This window comes from Conger conger, chromosome 17, assembly GCF_963514075.1.
Source record: "Conger conger chromosome 17, fConCon1.1, whole genome shotgun sequence".
NCBI lineage: Eukaryota > Metazoa > Chordata > Actinopteri > Anguilliformes > Congridae > Conger > Conger conger.
The window spans coordinates 20,463,367-20,486,141 of record NC_083776.1 but is presented as its reverse complement, the minus strand read 5'-3'; the positions used below and the strand labels follow the sequence as shown (position 1 = coordinate 20,486,141).

The window sequence follows — 22,775 nt, the reverse complement described above, 5'->3', positions numbered from 1 at the left end:
AACTCCAAACAAACAACCAATGTTCTTGCTTGATAAAGTCAATCACCCATCATGAATCCAAATGAACATGCAAGTGAAACTTGCTGAAGGTATGACTTAAGCCAAAATGCCCCAGAAACAAACAGGAGCTGAAGATGGCTACAGTACAGGCCTGGCAGAGCATCACCAGGGAACATAGCCAGGGTATGCGAAGTTAGTGTTGCAGACTTAAGGCAGTCATCGACTGCAAAAGATTTGAAAAATGAGTACAAAATAGGATGACTTTATTTCAGATAATGTTCATTTTTAGAGGGAGTACTGTAAGTACTAGAAGGGCTGTAGTTTATCCACAAATCACCTGATATGGATGTAAATATCCTTACATTAAAGCTGTCAGTATGTTTATAAACCTAATATTGAGTGTTTCAATTCAAGTCCAATGTGCTGGAGCGCAGAGTCAAACAACAAAAATTGTATCACTGTCCCAGTACTTTTGCATTTAACTGTAAATGGGGGATAGTGTCAGAGCCACTTTGTTGTATTATTTTCTTTCATTTGAGAATTGACAGATTAGGGATATTATGACATATTTCATAAAATACTCCGGAATAATACCCTTAATATGACTTACACAATCAAGCTGACAAAAACACAAGGTTAATCTTCTCAAATATAAACTGGGCGTAATGACATGAACACCTTATAACTCTCAAGTATCCATGTTGCGGAAACCATGGGAATAGAGTTGCCAAGAGGATAGCCGTCCAGGCAGGGAGGTCGAGTGCAAGTCTCCAAGGGGGCTGTGCGCCCTCTGTACAAGTCCGTTAGAAGCACAGGTTTGGTGTTCGACTTTGGCTGTAGCTTTCACTTGTGACCGTGATAAAGGTAAAGCTGGATTCAGAGGGTCTATTATTAAGCCCAAATCCAGCAGAAGAGGTTGTGTTTTCCTTCTTTTTTGGGGGACAGGGCAATACAACTTGGAGGCTCTAGCAGGCAAAGTCCTCGTAGACTCCATGTTGTGTGTGATGGTGGTGGTGGTGGTGGTTTGGGAGTATTGTTTTTGGATAGGCCCCTTCCAGGTGACTTCTTGTCATTTCTTCAGACTCCTGAGGGCCCCAGAACAGACAGAAGAGCACATTCAAATGTACATTTCTGCAGAATAGGAGTATATGTAATTCTAGACACTCCTTTGTAAAGGCTTACTAGTCATGACATGAAATGCATATCCTGCATGAAATGCTTACCTAGCAAAAAAAAAACAAGAAAACAATTTATTCTGAACAATACAAATAATAATTCTCCCTGACATAATCCACAGAGAACATCAAACTCCTGGGTCCATTTCTCTGTGCTGACTGTATCTCATTCTTTCAACCAGATCCTCCGAAGATTTACTATATCACTAGTATTTACCGAACTCTGCTGTGTGAAACTCAGTGCCATATTGCACAAAACTGAAAGCAATATCAGCCGCTGCTAGGCAATGAAAATAATAACCTGCGATAGATTCTCAGTGATTCTCAATATGATGTTTTTTCTTTCTCCACTTCCAGGGGACATAACTGTATCTTACTACGCTCACATAGTGAGCTCGTTGCCGCGTCTCCTTAGCAGTTCTCCCCCCGTGCCCATGGAGACCTCTCGCACGACGCTCACCTTGACTTTCAGATCGTCCAGGCCCACTGTTGCCACGACGCCCGTCTGCTGCTGCTGCTGCGGCTGCTGCTTCTTCTTCTTCTCCTCTTTCTCGGGCCGGAGCAGACGCTGCAGCCGACACTTGATGACCTGGGTCAGGAGGGAGGCAATTACCAACACAAACGGCGTCATGCGTTCGCCCGCAGACGTGGATTTACTCCGCACGCATTTGACGCATTAGCTGTGTACGGTGTGCGGCTCGCAGCGTAGCCGGAGCAGTCCGTAGAACGGGGTGTGGAACGCGGAGAGACGGATATCTTTCCGTCTTGCCTGAGATTATTCAGGTCCACCTGAAAGCCGACTGAACCGGCCACCTTTCCGTGTGAATCCATGCTTTCTGTGTGTAATTACATAGTTCAACAAAAGCAAGAAAGTACCTCGTAGATAAAGTCCAGTATTTCTAGGATTGTCAGAATGCTGGCGCCAATGAATAACCCCATCTGGCCCCCGATGTCCCCTTAAAAGAGAACAGAGTCAGTGTCCTGTGGGTGGCACTGTACTTTAGGCACTGTAGAAGACTTTTTACACCGTAGAAGAGGTGCTGAGCCTTGGTCCTGGAGGGCCGCAGGGTATGCAGATTTTCACTTTTACTCTGTGCCTAATTGACTAATTAAAACTTGTTTGCTATGTAACCACACTTGGCCTTTTGATTTCAGAACCTGCGGCTTTCCACAACCAAGATTGGCCACCCCTGGCCCTGTGGTCTCATTAACTCACAACATTTCCTGAACACACACTACAGTTCATTAACTCTTTCAGTACTTCATACCAGGATTTTATAATAATTGTATTCAGTTAAATCAAGGACTATGGAACGAGGCAACCAATATGAGTTAAACATACTCACCTAATAATGCTGCCACGTCATATGCTTTCTTTTGGTCTATGGTTTCATAATTAAGGGCTTCAAAGAAAATGTCCAAGACAAGAAAATTGTCCCTGTAATTGGGAAGGAAAAAAAACATGAAACATAATAATCGGAGAACTGACTAAAAATGTATATTAATACTATTAATTATAAATAAAGTATTTAATAAAAATGGATCAGGAAAGAGGAACAGTGAAACTTTTCCAGAAATCCGTGCAGCATTATTGTTTTGTGACAGGCAACATATCAAACCTCCACAGTGAAATTTTGTGATGCTTGAAAAATGACTGAGTGCAAGAGGGACAGCTTGAACTGGAAATCCTTCACGCTTCCTTCCTTAAAATGTGCTTTTCATTGCATAACTCCTCTTTTCAGCTTTTAATGTGAAATATTAATAATCACATCAAACTGACAACCCTGAGGTCTACATGACATTGCTTGATTGTGTGTGTGTGTGTGTGTGTGTGTGTGTATGTGTGTATGTGTGTGTGTGAGTGTGTAAGTGTGTGCATGCACAAAGGAGGTATGTAATTTTACTTTCTTTTTTTGTCATTTCGCAGATGCTTTTAATCCAAAGTGATTTACATAAGTTCTTCAACAACTGAAAAGCATCAAATCATAAATAGGAACACATTTTAAGAACATACAGTATCTTGTGTGTAATGACATGCTTAATGGTATGTTTCCACCCTCAAATAAGACCAAGTCAAATCTGGTACAGTACATATGAACTTAATCTCTCATATTTATATGATGATTCATACATGTCTCTTTGTATGTGTTACATTGCCTCAAGCAGAAGCTGAATGAGTGCTACATACAGATTTAAATGGTTTTGTGTGCTGCAGTTATACAAATACTCTATTGTACATTGTACGGTAGTATGTAATTTGAGTTGAGTTAACACTGTGTGTTTACTGGTGGGAACATCCACAGAATTCATATGTTTTTTTTAGTTCAGGGTACAGTTGGATAGGTAGGTAAGCCTTTTAAATACTACAGTTGGCAAAATTAGAAAAAAACCTATAAGCTACAGGCAACTGGCTTTGTTTGTTTCACTAGCTGTGAGGATATACTTTTTTAGAACTTATTTGTCTGTTGTCACTGTTTGTCTGATGTACATCACTGTTTGTCTGATGTACATCACTGTTTGTCTGATGTACATCACTGTTTCTACATCACTGTTTGTCTGATGTAGATCACTGTTTACCTGATATACATTACTGTTTACCTGATGTACATCACTGTTTATCTGATATACACCACTGTTTGTAGATCACTGTTTACCTGATGTACATCACTGTTTACCTGATGTACATCATTGTTTACCTGATGTACTCCTCGGTCTTGCTGTACTTTCGGGAGAGGTAACGGGCCGAGCCCTTGCTGGGGATTTTCACCATGGAGAGCTCTTTGCCGTAGCGCGTCAGCTTACAGGGAGTCTCGCAGTTACAGCTCTCCCGCGTGCTCTTCAGAAACGCGGCTGCAAAACAAACCAAAGTGTCAGAAATTAGTCACACCAAGGGGATTAGTGTCCTATAAATCCAGCACACACAAAAGACCTACAGTGCAGCGCATTGAGTCTGTGGACATGATTTAATGCCTGTCTTCCGCTGTGTGAAACCTTGTTCTCCTGGGCAGTCTAGTACAAATGAGAATACACTGTAAGTGTACCCAAGCTTAACCTCTGCCAGCTAGCCAAACGCACCACGATTGATTTTTATAACGATTTTCTTTTCTTTTTTTTGTTACAGCAAGTAATTTTCAAAGCATGGATTTGTTATGGTATAGTTATTATGTCACACAAGGATATTAAGAGGACAAACTCACAAACTGTTTCTTCTGTGAAAAGTCTGAAAGCACAGATTCGTTCCTTATACACACACTTTCTTTGATATTCTCTCTTTATCTTTTACACCCTCCCACACACACAGTCACACACTCACATTCACACACACACACACACACACATACACACACTCTATAAAATTCTTTCAGGCTACTTCTCTCTCTCTCTCTCTCTTTGATGATTTTCTCATTGCTTGTAGTGTTGGAAAAATGCAGTCTACAATCTGATCACAGGAATCAGATGTGAATTACGCAGAGGTTATCTGTATGCAGAGACCAGATAATGGTCTATTCTGAAAGTGATTTAAAATATATACATTCAAGAAAATGACAAAACTTTCCAATTAAATAAAAAAAAACTTCAAAGTGAATACCTCTCACATGGAGAACATTTACTCTCATTATTTAAATAGTGCGATTTATCTAGATTTCGTTCAGCCACCCATTAAATGGGGTTGGTATCCTTTTGAAAAGATGATTAAATGTATGCTCTATTACAGCTGATGATAATTTTTACATAGCTTTGCACATCACATACTAAACTTTTTATTTTACTGTTATCCTGAAGGTCTATCCTGTAGCACATCAGCATTGTTTACTATGACATATACTGCTTCCAGGCATTTTATACAATGGGAGGACAAAAATACAATACATCATACTTAAAGAAGAAACAATATAGGGAATAGTAAGCAGTGAGTGGGCAGCGGGTAGTAGTGTACTTCCCAGGAAGCCAGTGCTAAAGACATTAGATCAGAAGCTGAGCTAACCGCCAAAGGAATTCCTGGCCATCTTCCACAGCCCACTGTCAACATTTCCTGAGTATTTTCCCTAGCTCTTTAGTGTCTTTTCCATTTATGAATTCGTAGCATGCATTTTAAATGTGGTTTTTGACAACCGGAATTGAGAGGAATTTGTTCCCTTTCAGACATTGTTAATTTGTTTGCTTTTAACATGTTGTAATTAAAATGTGTATCTTTCTTGTTGGATGTGTTCACGGCAAATGCAGAAATATCTTACCGAGCACACTGTCGACACACATTATTTTGCTGGGAGGACAGAAGGGGGCGGTTCCTGAAACAAAAAGAAAGTCAAATGAAGGTGATCAAAGAGAAATCCAATCTTTTTTTCTGTCTTTCTCAGTTCATGATGTCCACCATAAATCCAACAACAGTGTGAATAGTCTGGGAATTTATTGCCGTTTAAAAAAATAAAAAATCCTGACTGACTGTGTCATTAACATTTTAATCGTGTCGAGCCGGGACATGAAGTGGAATGAAATTGAACAGGAGATGACTGTAAATGATTGACGGGGACCGTCGAACGTGTCGCGGAGACATGTCTGCTGCACGACCGGCGTGGACGCGGCGATGACCGAGAGGGCTAGCCAGATGAGCTACGGAGAGGAGCGCGTGACTGACAGCTACATGATAACGGCCGACGGAAACCTGTGATGAGTTGCAGGGACAGGTGCGCGCCGGAGATGAGTGACGGCTACTGGCGGATAAGTCACAGACGCAGCTGCGTGACTGACGGGGACGTATCGACGGGCGCGCGGAGACGGATGTGACGGACAGGTGCGCGGTCGTTACCGGGGAGAGGAACGGGCGGGCGAGTGGGGCAGACGGATGGGTGACTTGCGGGAGGGACAGGAGCGGGTTGAGGACTGAGCGACGTGCACACCTGGCATGTGGACCATCCTGCAGCTGCACTCGCTCTCCACCTCCTTGGTTTCGCACAGCAGCCTGCAGGCACTGATGCTGTAGGTGTCGTACCCAGGGATCAGCTTCTCCGCCGTGGCCCGGCAGTGGCCCCAGGGCTGGGGCAGGTAGGTCAGCTGTGGAGGGAGTGGAGGATCGCACCTGAGCCCTGTACATTTCAATTATAGCCTGGTAGCCTGTATCGTAGTGGTTAAGGTACATGACCGGGATCTGCAAGGTTGGTGGTTCAATCCCCTGTGTTGCCACAATAAGATGCGCACAGCTGTTGGGCCCTTGAGCAAGGCCCTTAACCCCACATTGCACCAGGAGAGGTTGTCCCCTACTTAGTCTAATCAACTGTAAGTCGCTTTGGATAAATAACATGTATTAAACTAGACAGATTAGACTAAGCAGGGGACCATCTGCCAGAGCGTGGGGTTAAGGGCCTCGGTCAAGAGCCCAACAGCTGCGCAGATCTTATTGTGGCTACAGCGGGGCTTGAACCACCAACCTTCTGGGTCCCAGTTATGAGGCTACAGGCTGCTTTCATTTTTGTATCCCTCACACAAACCCCTGAAGTTGTGGGGAAGGGGGGATTTGGGGGCTTACCCTCTGCTCCTGGCAGGACACGAAGGTCTGGAACCCGGGGGAAACGCCGAAGCCCAGCTGGTGGATGTAGGGAGGCTCCTCCTGGCTGTGGATCTGCACTCGGATCCCCGCCTCCAGCGACGTCACATCTTTCACGCGAGAAACACAAGATAATCTTCACGAACATGTACTGCTACATTGGTTATTTAGCTGACGCTTTTATCCAAAGCGATTTAACGAGTTGATTAGGATAAACAAGGGCCTTGCTCAAGGGCCCAACAACTGATCTTACTGTGGCTACACTGGGGCTTGAACCACCAACCTTCCCAGTCTTAGTCAAGCACCTTAGCCACTAGGCTATAGGCTGCCCCCACTACTCCCTCAAAAAATCTATGAACAGTTTTACACATAAACATAATTTCCCCCCTGGATCAATGTGGCGTTGAGGGCCTTGTTCAACATCTTATCCTGGCTACACCTTGGCTCCCGGGTTTCAGTCATGCACCTTAGCCACGAGGCTACATGCTGCCCCCAGTGTCCTGCAGACACCAGGTTCCAGGGTTTGATGTATCCTGCGGTCTGATTCTAAATCCTAACTGTCAGCTCCACAGGCTGGTTCTCACAGTGCCACCCAGGTAGGAACGATTTAGATCAGTGAACTGGGCAGCTGTATGTGTGGGATACTCCCCTGACACAAAGCTGGGACAGGCTACAGTATGTTTGTTACTGTCGAATTCAAACATGGAACAGGTAGCAGGCAGCATGTATTCCAGAAGTGATGGTTTGTAAGCCTTTGTTTTCATGAATTGACAGTAGGATATTGCAACAACAAGCCTGGCCTAATTCGAAACTAGGGAAAAGAATATTGTGAGACCTTGCAATAATAATAAAAGAATGGAAGAGGTGTTGAGGTGGCTTACTTGTCTCTTTCCAGATGGGCAGATATTCGTCCTGCTGGATATCCAGCATTATCTCCAGGCCGTTTCCCATGCCCCCCTGCTTTGTTTTCCTGGATGTTGTCTTGTTCCCGTTGAAAGTGTAGCATTTCCCAAATTTCGTGTACACCTAAAAAGCATATACACAAAGATATAATCAGTTTGAATTGATTGTGCTGAAAGCGACAGCAAATTACTTTAATTATAGCGAAGAGACTGGGTTTAATTAAAGTTATGATTATGGCAAAGAGGTGTGATTTATTTATTTTATGTTTACTTTCAATCTGTTTTCTTTTCATTGTTGTTAATGAGGTTAAAATCAATGCTTTGCAATCTACAAAAGCACAGCATCATTATGTGCAAATGAATTAAGTCAGTTCATTATGACTCAGCTACATTGTTGTGCAGTAAAATAGTGAAATAAGGGTTCAGGAGGATTCTGAAATAAAAGCAAGTTCTCTGCATCCAACTTGTTGCTCATTAGAGGTGGAAAGTCATGCCTTGTGTTTCTTCCAGCCCTGAGCTGGTTTTCTCTAATTACAGTAGTTCTACCTCTTGGCTGAAGAGTTGCGCTAATTACCAAATCCAGGTGATTGGAACAAAATACTGGGAAGGACCTGGATTTTCCACCTCTGTTCTTGGCATACAGCTACAGCCCCAGACAGGTGCTATCCCGACACAGCAGCATTCAGAAATACAACGCAGAGGGACAGCTTCATAAGAAGCATATAATGCTGTCATTGTTGGAGAAAAATCTTGGATCACAACAGTTTCGAAATGGCCTTGTGCAGGTGCAGCCCTTATTATCAATCTTCGACTTTATCGCCCTGGTTACGAGGCAAGAGTCCCAATAAGTTGAAAACAGTGTCTGCCGCAGTATATTAAAATGTCACACAGCATCAACAAGCGATGAGTTCTTTCTCCAGTCCAAAATATCTATAACCTCACGGCCGAGCAGGGCGAGCACCATTACTTATCTGTGAGCGCTCCTAAACAGTGTTTCCATGAGGATTTACTCACGCTGCCTCTCGGTTGTTTTACAGGCAGAACATGTCAGTAAGATGTGTGTTAGCTGAAGGAGACTGGCCTGTGTGCAGGAAAGGGTGAGAAGGTGTAATTAAGATCAGCTCCTATAATCAGCTATGCCTAATGAAGCTGACATACCCTGGGTTAAAATAGGAAAAGTGTTCACCAAGGTAGCACCTTTCTAACCTTTTCAAGGACTAGTTACAATTTCAGTTTTGTATGCTCAATTAATTGGTCAATCGGTTTTGTCTCTTTTGTAGTTTCCTGGTTGTTGATTTCATTGCATTCATCTGTATGAAACTGAGATGCACCAGTTCTGAATGTACTGACACTCCGTGAGCACTTTATTAGGTATTTATTACACTTATTGGTCTTCTGCTGCTGTAGCCTACCCTCTTAGAGTTATGATGTGTTGTGTGTTCAGAGATGCTCTTATGCATACCACAATTGTAATCAGTAACATGTTTTTTCTTGCTGCTCACTGGATTTTCTAGTTTTTCGCACCATTCTCTGCAAACTCTAGAGACTGTTGTGCATGAAAATCTCAATAGTTCAGCAATTTCTTAGATAGTCAAACCACCCTGAGATAGTCATTCCACGGTCAAAGTCGCTCAGATCACATTTATTCTCTATTCTGACAGCTGAACCTCTTGACTACGTCTGCATGCTTTTATGCATTCAGTTGCTGCATCATGATTGGCTGATTAAATATTTGCAATAACAAGCTTACATATCACAAGAGGTTGTATGTAATTTGCTTTTATATATCTGTGAACACAATGGGGCGACATTATCTCAGGAGGTAAGAGCGGTCATCTGGCAGTTGAGAGAGAGGCATTAATTGTAAAGCGCTGTGAATAAAAGCACTATATGAATCCGGTCCGTTGACCATTTACATCAGATTTGCAGTGTGAATTGTACAAGCGTTTGGGGTGCTTTCCTTATCCAAATAAAAGTGAAGAAGAAGAGGCAGTGAGTCCTCCTGGGGCACTTTCTCAGTGGATAGTCATGTTTATGAGGGTAGCTCAGTGGGACAAAGCTGACAGTGACAAGAAGAGAAGTTGTGAGTTGAGAGACTTTTGCCTGGAGCAAAATCATTTGACAGTTGGTATCGAGAGAGAAGGGCACAGAACTGAACACATTGCACAGTGTGATATGTGGGATACTGTACCTTATTGGCAGCATTGGTCAATTGATACACAGCGAGGAGTTTTATACATGCACTGAATCTTATAGAAATATTATTAGTGCTACAGTATATTGCTCATACATAACATGCTTTGTTACAGTACACACAGTGTGTGGAAAGCCCTTTGGTGCTATTCACCACTTACTTTGATCATAGTTTTCATTTACAAATGAACTTATTTGTAATAACTTGTAGTGTCCATTTTTGCTGAAGTAAAAAATGCTACTGTGTACAGGTTTAGTGAGTACTGTATGGAGTATCCATGCCACTGAGGCTATCTGAGACCTCCAAAAAGCAAGCTCTTTAATAATTTTAATTTTATTAGCATGGTGTATTTCATTTTCAACACACCACCATCTACTTTTGAAATAAGAGCACAACTGCATAAGTAAAATTCCATTACAGACTGATTTCTTGTTCAAATAAAAATAAGACTTCTAGATGGAGGAAAACTACTCCACGATATAATCAAATTAATATAACTGCATCTAATCAAATACTGTATATAAATAATCTAATTAATATGACTACATAACTGCACCATATGGGTATTTTTATTCAGAAGATCAAATAGGGTACATTCAACTGCTGCATTCCTAGAATATACTCTCGCATATGCTGTAAATGTCATTCCATTTCTTGGTTTCTGATTCTCGTTGCAGAAGAAATAGAGAATTAAATAATACAATACTGATTTCATAATAAAATAATACTGATAATCTCTCACACATACTCAGATCACATCTCCCCCCACTCTCTCTCACTCTCTCTCACACATCCTGTATGATTGACACTATTAATTTGTCATTGCTTTAATCCCTTGAAGGTGGATGCAGAGGAGTTCAGGAGGTGAGCAGAATCTGTCATCAGTTCATTGGCAGACTTAAGCTTTGTGTGCTTGATCTGATCTTACTCGCAACCCCAGGAGTGTTCAAAGTATCCCACATAAGATGCTCATACATAATCCAGTTGGTATCCCACTCACTGGGCACAAAGTCTCTGAGCTTTCTGGATAAAACTCAGATACTCCAGCTCAATCAGCCCCACAAAATGGCGCCTTTAGAAGGAGAGAAAGTTTTCTCATCATCATCCCGCTCTGACCCTGCTGAAGAGCAGTGCACTGACTCATGTTGCCTCACTGGGGGCTCTCCCTGGATCCTGCTGAGACATGGATCCTCTTTCGCCCGTTACTACAGAGCCAGAGACCCACCGCGGTAAAACTCCAGGCTGTCAATTTCAGTCCGAGGTTGGTGAAAATAACAATTAAGACCGAAGCACTGTTCATCCTAGATGGTCAATGAATGGATTGCAGAACCCTTTGAACTTGTGATACTGTGCCTTTCAAAGGTTGGCCAAGAATTTAACGGTGCTTCACAACACGTAAATAATAATAAATAAAAAAAGATTAATGTAGTATGGCGTGTCATCAGCATTTCAATATCTGAGTATGTGTGTGTGTGTGTGTGAGTAAGCAAGAGAGCAAGCAAGCATGACATTGTGTGTGTGTGTGTGTGTGTGTGTGTGTGGGAGTGAGAGTGAGAGTGAGAGTGAGAGTGAGAGTGAGAGTGAGAGTGAGAGTGAGAGTGAGAGTGAGAGAGAGAAAGCATATATGGATTTATATGTCTGTATAAATCCATATCGTAATTATGACCAAATTGGTGATAAACAGTAAATTCCACATATGCGCAGCCTTACACTGTAACTTCTCCTGAAAAAAGAAAGAGTGGCAGGCTTATATTTTATGCCTGAAGCCTTAATCTGGTGTACCTGCAATTTGCATAATACTTTCTTTTGTTTAGCAAGGCTGATATATTTTTTATTCGTAGATATTTTTATTTGTTTTTGTACCTCTGAGAAGTATGATTACGTTCTGATTATAAACTTGCTGTGGGTGAAAGATTAAAACTTGACGAAAAAGCATTCAGAAAAGTGAAATGGCATTAATATCTGGGCCTTAGAAGATACAAATAGAAAAAATAAATAACTAGGATTGCCAGTGTATTGTACTGCTGCGGGGTATGTGAAATGTTACATTAAATTCACATTAAAATGCAACTGATGTCCACCCAACTACATTTTGGAACGATGCCTAACCATGTGATTTACATAAATCTTTCCCCTTCTAGCCACAAAATTAATTGGGCTTAATGTCTGCCCATTAACACTCTTCTGGCAATTTATTTTTTTACCCTACCCATTTTAAATCACACACACAAACACACACACTGCAGAAATGTTTCTTAATTCTTTGCAATATCTCCCTAACATCATGTCGCCAAGTAAACAAGGCAGATTAAAATACATTGCAAATAAATCAGGAAAACCCAAATAGTTGACTGACAGCTTCTACCGAATATGCTGTAATGGCTCACACAAACACAGAGAAGGGTTTAGAGAGTCTGCCAGCCAGTTCACCAGCGATGACCCAGAACCAAACTCCCCATTCCACCGCTACTGAAAGAAAGCAGCATTCCCAATGGGCTAATTGCCCTAAAGTGTTTGTAATTAATTGGGTGGCAAGATTGGAGTTTGTTTTCTAATTAAGCAAATGACAGAGGTTGAATGGAAATACTATAAAGTTGTAAGTTGTAAATTTCACAGATGTTAATCATTTCACGGGCATACTGGGGAAAAGAATCATATATCAAATAACTGAAAATATACATTTTGCAATTGACTATATTTAATTCTCAATTGGAATTACTGAAGACAAATTATATAAGAGATGATTTGTGTGTATGTCTGTGTCATAAAGTGGCTGTTTAGCTACTTAATTTCCAAATCACCCCCCAAAAACCCAGTATCTCATTAGAGATCCAAGACCACACTTATTGATCCATCTAAAGTAAATTAGATTTGCAGTGACTCAGCACTTTCCAGTCTGCAAGAAGATTACGGACGCCTCTATATATTGCACTAAAACATTACACAAGTCCTGCATTAAAAGAGTCATTTGGGTGAGAATGGGAACTGTCTGTGGTTCAGCAGTTATGCCCCTCCCTTGTGAGCTACCAAATTCATGGGTATAACATTGGCACTTCATCAAAAATAGGTCTTAACTTCATTGAGAAACAGACTGCTGGGTGCTTCAAGTAGAATATAGATAGATCATTGTACTTGTATAGGCCTGCCCCTGATGAGGGGGAAACACCACCAATGTGTAGCACCCACCTGGGTGATGCATGGCTGCCATTTTACACCAGAACGCCCAACACACACCAGCTGAGGTGGAGAGGGGGAGAACAATTGTTTTGCCAATTCAGGGGATGATGAGGTGGCAGGTTGAACGAGCCAGGATGGGAATTTAGCCAGGACCTCCGGGAACCCCTTACTCTTTGCTATGAGAGTCATGGGATATTTTAATGACCACAGTGAATTAGGTGTAGTGAAAAAGACGTCTCCCATAGCACAGTGTCCCCATCATTGGGGGCAATGTGACCAGAATGAAGACTGCCCCCTAATGGCCCACCAACACCACTTTCAGCAGCAGTTTAATCTCCCATCCAAGTACTAACCAAGCCCACATATGCTTAGCTTCAGCCATTCGGCAGGAGTAAGGGTGCATGATGGCATGTTTGCTGGCAAATATGAATATGATTCTTATGTCCAGTAGGTTCAGCCATGCAATGTCAGAGATGAGTCTGCTATGTCTCTCTGCCAACGATTCATAGGGCACAAGTGCATTTTATCTTTCTGTCATAGTGCTAAACATAGCCTGATGGAACACATATAGTACAATTGTACAATTGTGAATCCTTCCCAAGCACTTGCACATTAATACTGACTGTGTATATGGACTGTTGCTAGAATGTCCAATTTGATACAAGATAAGTGAAAGGGATATGCACTTGCCTATGTACTGCATAATGTTTCATCCTACAGTAAATGTGCAAAGTATTCAATTGTAATATTGTTCAGTCATATGACAATCTGTTCATTTTCAGTCTGTGTAGTTTCCACGCCAAGCTAGACCACTCAGCACCATCAATACAGGTCATCTTTAAAAATAGTTTTCCTGTTTCCTTTCTTGTTTACCTGTCATTAAAGTATGAAGCAGGAGAAGGAGCTCTACTAAAATTATCTGTAATATCAATCAACTGTAGCACTTGGCCAGGTCCAGGCTCAATCAGTTCAAGCTCTCAGATTACAATGACTGATTATGTCATATCAAATCAGATTTTTAGCATTAGATGAAAAATCACTTTATATTGGTTGACAGTATAGCTGTTCAATTTGCGTTGCATTAAATTTAATCTTCCTTCATACTTTAATTTTATCTGGGGATTTTCACTGATGTTGTACTTATGACTACTGCCTTATCAAAATCAGCAGTTATTTAAGTAACAACCAATCTGTTTTCAGCAGGACTTGGAATATAATCCCATGTCAAATAAGGGATTCAGAATTAGGATTTATTTATCATACATGTATGTACATAATATTTGCAACTACCCTATTCCAATGTACGCCATTTTATGATTTACTCCCATTCCTGCATGTTTTGTGTATGAACACTGTCTTGGAACTATAAAGAACTGGTATCAGCATTGCATATATAGACACAAAAATATAGACTCTTTGCATTATCTGCTGAACAAACATGTGTATGTATGCTTGTGCTTGTCTGTGTGTGTGTCTGTCTGTTAGTGTGTGAGAGAGAGAGAGTTTTAGACTGTTTGGCCAACATGTTTTTGTTCTCTTTTATGCTATTTGTCTGTGACTGTCTGATCTTGCCAGACGTGTGCCCTGGGTTCAGCCTGTAAACAGCCTTGGCCATGCCATTCGTCTATCAGCCAGCATTGTTGCAGGTGTTTTCCCTAAAGTTGTTATTTTCTACCTTTTCAAACCTCTCTTTCACTTTGTTTGAAGAGCTGTTGCGCTCAGTCTGATCTCATTCACAGACAACAAAAGTAGAGCTAAACTGTTTTGCAAGGTATATGCCGAGTGTAGGTGTGTGCTGGGTGTAATTCATGGTCAAATTCAATTAAAGGGGAACAATTCATCCTGACATTTTTTAAATGTATCTTTATAGGTGCGCTAGCAACATTATTATGAAAATCACTGTATGTATCATTATTATTTTAGGCCTTGGTACTGCTTTTGAATAAGAAATAAATTAATGGCATTACAGTACGTCTTATAAATGCTAAAAGGCAGTATGTAAAGGCGAATCGCCCTTGAATGTAGCCATGCCCCTTCCTAACTGAATTGGGTAAAGCCGTCCACCTTGGTAAGAGATGCAGCTCTATAAAAATAAATTGATTGATTCACATAAAACAGAACGAACCTGCCTGAACAAGGCAGCTGCTTTAATGATCAATGTCTTATTGGCAACCAGGAATGGGGGGAACAATTCTGTTCTTCCCCCTTGCTGGCTAGTGAGGTGGTGCAGTCTCTGGGTGTGTACCATTACTTCTCAATCCCCCCTCCTTTACTCCACTCCCCCACTACCCCTCCTCTCCTACCCTGGAATCTGTGGAACAAAGCAGGGGAGTTAGGGAGTGGAGAAAAGGAGAAAGGGAGAGGAAGACATTTGACAGTCTATCTGCTTCCCCGTCGCAGTCGATGAAATGTCCTTATTTTTCTCCCTTTATTTCCGAGCCCACAAATATTCCTAGAGCCAATTGCAGATCTTAGAAGTGCTTGGAAGTTCACATTTCAATCCATTGTATACAGCAGCCTGTGCAAACACATTGCTGACATTGCTGTTCGCATCAAGACACTAATTAGCAGCAACATTGGATCAAAGTAAAGCGATACAAACATAACAATTTATTGTAATGCCAGGATACTGACGTGTCGGGAACACCTCGTTTACTGTACTATAACAGCCTATGTTTTATTGTCAAGTCATTGCATCTTACATAAGCTAATTTACAAACATATCCATAGATCATTGAAATGGCCTGGATACTGTATGTCGCTTCTTATTTTGTGAGTTATTGTTTCCCAATGTTTAGTGTTCACGTTAAATAACAATAATTTTCCACTGTAATGTCAGAAATCAAATTTATTGGTAATAAATAGGTCTATTTAATTTGGAAACAGTTGGTTGAATACATTAATTAATGCATGTTCACGTACCGAAATAATTGCAGCTGCCATGCTTATTTATATTTAGAGTCATGTTGGTTTAATATACAAACAAATAAATAAAGCTTAAATGGCTAAATTTGTCTATAGGATATGAGCCACAAAAACAAACTGACATTTTGTTATCCACTGTAAGCAATAGAACATTCCGGTAGGAGGCTATATGTGATAATAAAGACACACAAAATATGCTAAATATCTTGCATAATTGGGTGAATTCAAGTTCTCTGCCATCTCTGCCAAGTTCTCTGGATAGTGCCAGATTTTATGGGGTGGACTGTCATATCATGTGGGTATTAGCACGACTGAAGTCTCCCAGAAATGTGAAAAGACTTCTGCCACAGCATACATCGATGTACGCTTCACCTTGAAGAGTTGTGCTAAAGCCACTTTGATCATCTCCTCCAATATTGGGTGGAGGGACAACAAAGATTGGTTTCTATGGCACAGAGTAGAGGAGTGTGGTAAAAGAGTATGCATTATTCATGTGCTTGGAGGCACCCTCCATTTTGTAAGCAGTCAGGTGACTGGGGAGAGGGTATAAAAAGTCACATGTTTGCAGGCCCCGCCCTATGTTTTTTGAAAAGACTTGGTTTGACGGGGTTTGTTAGTTTTATTTTTATGATTCCAACCTGAAAACCAAAATTTGGACTCCTGAAGACTACTCCATTGAGAGAAGCTGGAGTGGGCCACTCAGGGGCGGAGCACAGGCTTGGGCTGGCCCTCAACAGAAGTGGACCTCCAGTCAGCTTTTTTCTTTTGTTTTCTTTCCATCTACCTGCATACTATACATTAGAAAGAACCATTCTGTTAGGGAAATTAGGTTATTTATTCTAGTCTAACAAACAGTTGGCTTAAAGTGCTGTCAAATATAAATGTGGTATTTCATTGGCTGAATAAATGTGAATGAAGTAACCATGTTGGAGTACGGAGACAGGAGAGTGGTGACCGTTTTCGGTTGGGGATCAGCAGGCACGTGCGCAAATAGGGATGATTGAGCCACTGTCCTTTTGGCCTCAGACACAAAGTTTTCTTGGCTGGTGTTAATTGTATATTGTTTTCTGTACTTGAAATTCTATCTAGTATAAAGAGGGAAATATATAGTACTAGCCACCTTAAATACACCTTAGCACAACGTTATCTCTGTCATTTACAACTTATAAATACACAATTAATTTCTGCATCAGGTAGTTACATTTTGCATAGTTTTGGTAGTTTAGTGATTCGTCACCCCCCTTTTCATTATAGGCAGTTTTCTGAAAAGTGGCTTGTTTAAAAGTGTATTATTGTTTGGGCATGTCGCAGTGTTTTCCCTGTTAAAATAAGTTTCCATCAATCAATCAATCAATTAATCAATCAATCGATCTATCTATTTTCATTGGGAAATAAGAAGCAGCATAAACACTGCTATAAGAGGCAAATACACCTGTCTCCAGTGAAAAGCAAAAATACTTCTCACCTCCCTGACCCTGGATCAGTTTTTTAGCCAAATGCATAGATGTAACACATATGTGTGTGTGTGTGTGTGTGTGTGTATGTGTGTGTGTGTGTTTTGAATATCATAGAATACTGTGATTGTGTGTGTGATTCTCAAAAACTGTAGTTCAGTAGTTGTACAGTATATATGCAGTGTTACAAAATTATACAGAACTTGAAAACAGAAGTTAGTTTTTTTTGCATGTTTTGAAACCCCAAATTCAGGGGCCTTATGTATCAAGCACGTCATGACTGCTGATCTAGAATCTCATCATACTTGTAATGAAAGGTAAAACGGGTCCCAGATCAGCACAACTCTATGCTGACATTTTGGTCCAGGTCTAGCCTTTTCATCTGTGTTTGGGATAAACATGTCAGTCATTAATTTTTTTCTGCTGGTTGCAGAAAGGAAAGTCTAAAGAAATTGCCATTAAATTACATCCTTCCTAACTTACTTTCTCAAAGAAACCACTGATCTAATGTAACTGAATTGACCTAAACAACTTAACACTGACTGACTGCATTACTTACACTGACTGATTTGCATTGCTACATCAAATATGTGGTATCTTCATGGAATAATGTGTTTCAGTAGAATTCAGACTGATCCCATGTTATGAACATAATGTGTGATTATGGATGGCGGTGGTGTGGCAACATCAGGGTGGGAATAGTGTGTGTCGATGGGGTGAGAGTCAAATCAAGCTCGCAAATTTATTTGATGTAAATCTGAGCCAGTAACAATAGCCTATTTATTTACTTGGGACAGTGCACATTAATCAACATTTTCAGTTTTCACATCAATGTAAATGTGCCAGTTAGCTAATGAGCTAATATTCATCTGTAGTCCCTGACCCGTATGTCTTTGCACTGTGGAATGAAACCGGAGTACCTGGAAGAAACCCATGCAGACATGGGGAGAACATGCAAACTCCATGTTCCAAGACATCTGCTCACCCTATTTAATAATGTACAGTAGTTCTCTCATTTTTGTCGTTCCTTTGGTGTGTTAATCGGTGCTCAAATTGAGCTTGGTACTCCGCAATTACCCAATAATTCCTGTAATTTAATACAAGTAAGATGTTTTGAGTGCTGGTTTTCCTTTTCCAAGTTTGAACTGTTGAACCACCAACACCACCCTGAAGTACCAAAGACCAGGTTCTGCGCAATGTCACAGCAGAGTTGTGTAAGCAGTCACTGGGTAGTATATTATAGTCAGTAAATAGATAAATAAATAAATGTGATTGCAGAAGCCACAATGCGGCACAGCCATGGGGGTCCCCCTGAGTCCTCAAACATTAACTTCAGCCTAATTCAAGAAAAACATTATTTAATGAATATTGACAAGTAACATTGTAGTTTGCGATAGAAATTGTAAGGCAAAAACTTTTTCGTCATAACTTTAACAAGGACTCACTTTTCCTTCCCCCCCCCCCCCATATTAAATTATGTATAAGTAATACATATTTTTGAAAGCAATGTTTATTATATCCATCAGGTGGAGCACTGAGCCTAGATGTGCATATGTTTCAGGCATTGTATCAATATTACAAATGTCATGTTTATTATCTTGTCCATAAGTGAATATTTTATATACTCAAAGAAACAAAGTCAATTTGATTAAATGTTTATCAGTTCAGTTGAATACACTCTGCTAAACTGTATCTACACTCAGTGAGCACTTAATTAGGTATTTATTAGACTTATTAATTCTTCTGCTGCTGTCACCTATTCACTTAGGGGTTTGACATGTTGTGTGTTCAGGCATGCTCTTCTGCATACCACTGTTGTAATGTGTGGTTATTTGTGTTACTGTCACCTTCCTGTCAGCTTTGACCAGGCTGACCATTCTCCCCTAACCGCTCTCAAGGCATTTCTGCCTGCAGAACTGCTGCTCACTGAATGTTTTTTGTTTATTGCACCATTCTCTGCAAACTCTAGAGACCATTGTGTGTGACAATCCCAGGAGTTAAGCAGTTTCTGAGATACTCAAACCAACCTGTCTGGCACCAACAATTATCCTTCGGTCAAAGTCACTTCGATCACATTTCTTCCCCATTGTGTTGGTTTATGTTAATATTACCTGAAGCTCCTGACCCGTATGTGATTTTATGCATTGCACTGCTGCCACACTGATTAGATAGCATTAATAAGTAGGTGTATAGGTGTTCCTAATAAAGTGTATGGATGTCACTGCCACAGGCAAAATAAATAAAAAAATAAAGAAATGTATAGTACTTCACTGCAAACTTCTTCCATCTCCTGTATTCACATCTCTACATAGTGTAGTGGCAGTGCTGCACATTGGGATTCACTTACTATAAAATGTTAATTGTGATCATATAACTCAGGGGTTTTCTCTGTCCATAGAGATCTAAAATCAACACTGCCTTAGACTTTATTGACTATGAACTAAGTCCTTCCAGCAAAGTAATTGCTTGTGAAAGCTCAGTGGACTTTATAAAATCTATCCAAGTTTTCTTTGGATGGTTGGAGGGTTTGGCTCTGGTGTGTTTTGCGCTGTACAGATAGCAAACGACCAGAGGGTTGCCAGGCATTTTCAGTGGTCCTGTGGTGTGATGAATGTGACCAGCTGTGGTGAATGTGACAATGTCCGTAATGAGCTGGGAGACTGGACATGGCCATAATGGTGGAAAAACTGTAGTTGATGTGAAATGGGTCCCTGTACTACACTATTGTTGCATGGAGACGAAAGAGCTTAAACCCATATTGACGTTCCTGGAGATCAACCATCCAGGAGGCTTTCACTTTAGCCCTAACAAAGTCAAAGGGCTCATTCCAATCACTCATTCTTCTCCTCTTTTTCCCTTTCTTTTCTTTTTTCTTGCCTGTAGCTCCACCCATCAGGAGAAGCTAGGAAAATATGAAAGAAAAATAAGTGAAGATAGAGAAATGGAGAAAACGGGAATTAGGCAAATGAACGTTAGTTTGGAGGCACGTCAGTTAGACGTGGCAGGTGCGTGGCAGATGGGGAGAGGTTGATCATTTAAATGTCATGCTTTCCGAAAAAATCCTTTGTCAAAGGATGCGCTGATGTTTTCTTGCTCAAAGGAAAGATTGGGAGTTCATAACTTCTACTTCTATATCCTTTAGAACATTTAAAGATGGCGGAACTCAATTGATTTCCAGGTCTATGCAAGGAAGGGAAAGAAGTGGAGAAAAAGAAGAGATTGGAATGAACTGAAACAATCCTCATTCAACAACTAGAGAGATCATTCAGCTGTTAATTAGGTCAGTAGATCTCCAGGTATGCAGGGAACTACAACAACATAGAGTATTTAATGTATTAGAATTTAATTTTGCATTTCAGAGACGTTTTCATGATTCAGAAAAAAAATAATTAAATTTTTGGTCTCAATGTCAAACTAATTTTCTGTGAGGTGGCCTTTGACTTTGGCCATGTCCAAAGGGCATAGGCATGGCATGAATACCCTGGGCTTTAAATGTACTGCCAAGGCTTTCCAATCTCTTTAATTTAATTGATATGAAGGCAGGTTAAATAATTTGCTCATCTATTCACCCTTGCTATTGTAATTTGAATGAGCTGGGGAAATGGAAATATTACACAAGTTATCATATTTTATTTATCGTGACTCTTCTGACTGAACCAAATCTTCCGGTAAGATGTTAAAACGGTCTCAGATGAGCAGCAGGGTGTATCGCTCAAGACACCATTTGAATTGTATTTTGAACTTCAGATGTACAAGTCTAAGATCTGTTTTTACTGCATTTCAAGTGAACATTCTTTCCTGGGAAATACATTTTTTAGATATTAAATATTTATTGGTGATGAATCTTGATTTCCATTTGTGACAACTATCACCTTTCTGTAGTAGAATATGTACAGTAGGCACTCAGTGCACTGCACTCATCTATACCTACAGTATGTCACTTTGAATGATTCGATACTGACACATGACAACGTGGATCTCTCTGATGACAGAGGAAAATGAAGAGATCAGAAACACTGTACTGTGTAACCTGAACCTTCTGGGACCGATACTTAAGTGGACTGGCTTGCTTTTTTAAACTTGTTTGAGTGACTGAATCAAGAACAGTGATTGACATGTAGACTGGCAGGCTTGCTCGTATTAATGGATATACTCACTGGCACATACATATTTTACACAGAAGGACAGTCACTTGCTTTAGCTATAACAGAAGCAAGAAACTGTTGTTTTGGTTCACAAGAAGGGGTTTGTGTAAAACGGGCACAATTTAATCTAAAATTGTGTTGCCAACAAATAATTGATTCTTAATTAAAAGATTTCTAGCTTTCATTTCATCAATACATGAATGTGGGTGTGGGTGCGGGTGCTGTGTATGTATACTCATGGATACATGCATGAGAGGACTTGGGGGCGATTGGTTCAGAAATCAATGTCTGAGGCTTCCCCCAACACTATGATCTATGGCAGACACAGTTCATGCTGGGGCAGGACTTGAGGTGGGGAGGTTCACTGGCCAGACAACCCCTAGGGATAACCAGTCATCAGGTATTGATGATTGAAGGGTTGCTTGTGTCAAGAGTAAGTAAGACGGTAAAGGATTAATCAAGCAGCCATGTCCTTCTCCGAGGCTCCGGATCTCCCTGCCTGCCTTCCTGGAGTTTAAGTGATGTATCATTTTAAAAGGCAGCATGAGTTAACACAGCTGCTGGACTTCTGTCAGAACTGGACACCTGTGTCTGCCTGATGGCCTTTTATTGTTTACAACATTTTTTGGCAACTGTACCCAAAAGATGTAATTGTTACTGACCAAGGTGACTTTTTTGTGGCTGCAATTCAGCAGATATATGTAATAAACTGACACTTAATGTCGTCCAAATTTTACATGGATCATTTAGAAGTAGATCATATTTTCTTTTAAATTTTTCATTTGTGAGAACCTTTTTCGCGGGGTCACTTGCTGGGTTCTTGCCCACCAGAAGGATTGTGACTGTTCAGTGGAGCGAGGAGCTTATTTTGCACTCACTAGCTAATTCAGTCAGCATTTTTACAGAAAAGGGCATGGGATGAAAAGCCAGCTCATTTCTAAGTGGTGCCTGGATGATAACCAGTGCAGACTTAGAAAGACTGCACATCAGATTGCACAAATGCACTCTGACTCACTGAACATGTTCATGACTAACGCAACCAGTGAACTTCATTCTCAATTTCTCATTCGCGAAGCACTTGATCTGTTTTATAAAGCAATGTACCGTTTTTCATTGCTGGTGTTAAATATTTATTTAACACCTGAATTGCAACTCCAACAGAAATACATTTCCATTCTGTGGCAGGCCTGACAGACCTTCCATCAGTTCTTTCTGTTCTGTATTGAGAGACGGAGGTCTTCCAACGAACCCCACATTAAAG

The 22,775-nt window shown here is 40.7% G+C and overlaps 1 protein-coding gene across 2 annotated transcripts in view; it reads right to left on the bottom strand.

Annotated features, from left to right (window-relative positions):
• Window positions 1-238: 238 nt before the first annotated feature.
• Window positions 239-22,775, bottom strand: part of asic4a (acid-sensing (proton-gated) ion channel family member 4a) — a 78,179-nt gene continuing 55,642 nt past the window's right edge. Inside the window, exons 2-10 of one of the 2 annotated variants that reach the window (XM_061226348.1) lie at window positions 7,599-7,743; window positions 6,700-6,827; window positions 6,074-6,227; window positions 5,411-5,464; window positions 3,872-4,025; window positions 2,522-2,613; window positions 2,052-2,131; window positions 1,636-1,764; window positions 239-1,085 (exon numbers count right to left, since the gene is read on the bottom strand). In XM_061226348.1, the coding sequence (XP_061082332.1) occupies window positions 966-1,085; window positions 1,636-1,764; window positions 2,052-2,131; window positions 2,522-2,613; window positions 3,872-4,025; window positions 5,411-5,464; window positions 6,074-6,227; window positions 6,700-6,827; window positions 7,599-7,743 (1,056 nt within the window). In that variant the 3' untranslated portion in view covers window positions 239-965. The remainder of the gene's footprint in view (window positions 1,086-1,635; window positions 1,765-2,051; window positions 2,132-2,521; window positions 2,614-3,871; window positions 4,026-5,410; window positions 5,465-6,073; window positions 6,228-6,699; window positions 6,828-7,598; window positions 7,744-22,775) is intronic. The other variant, XM_061226349.1, reaches the window with a different exon arrangement.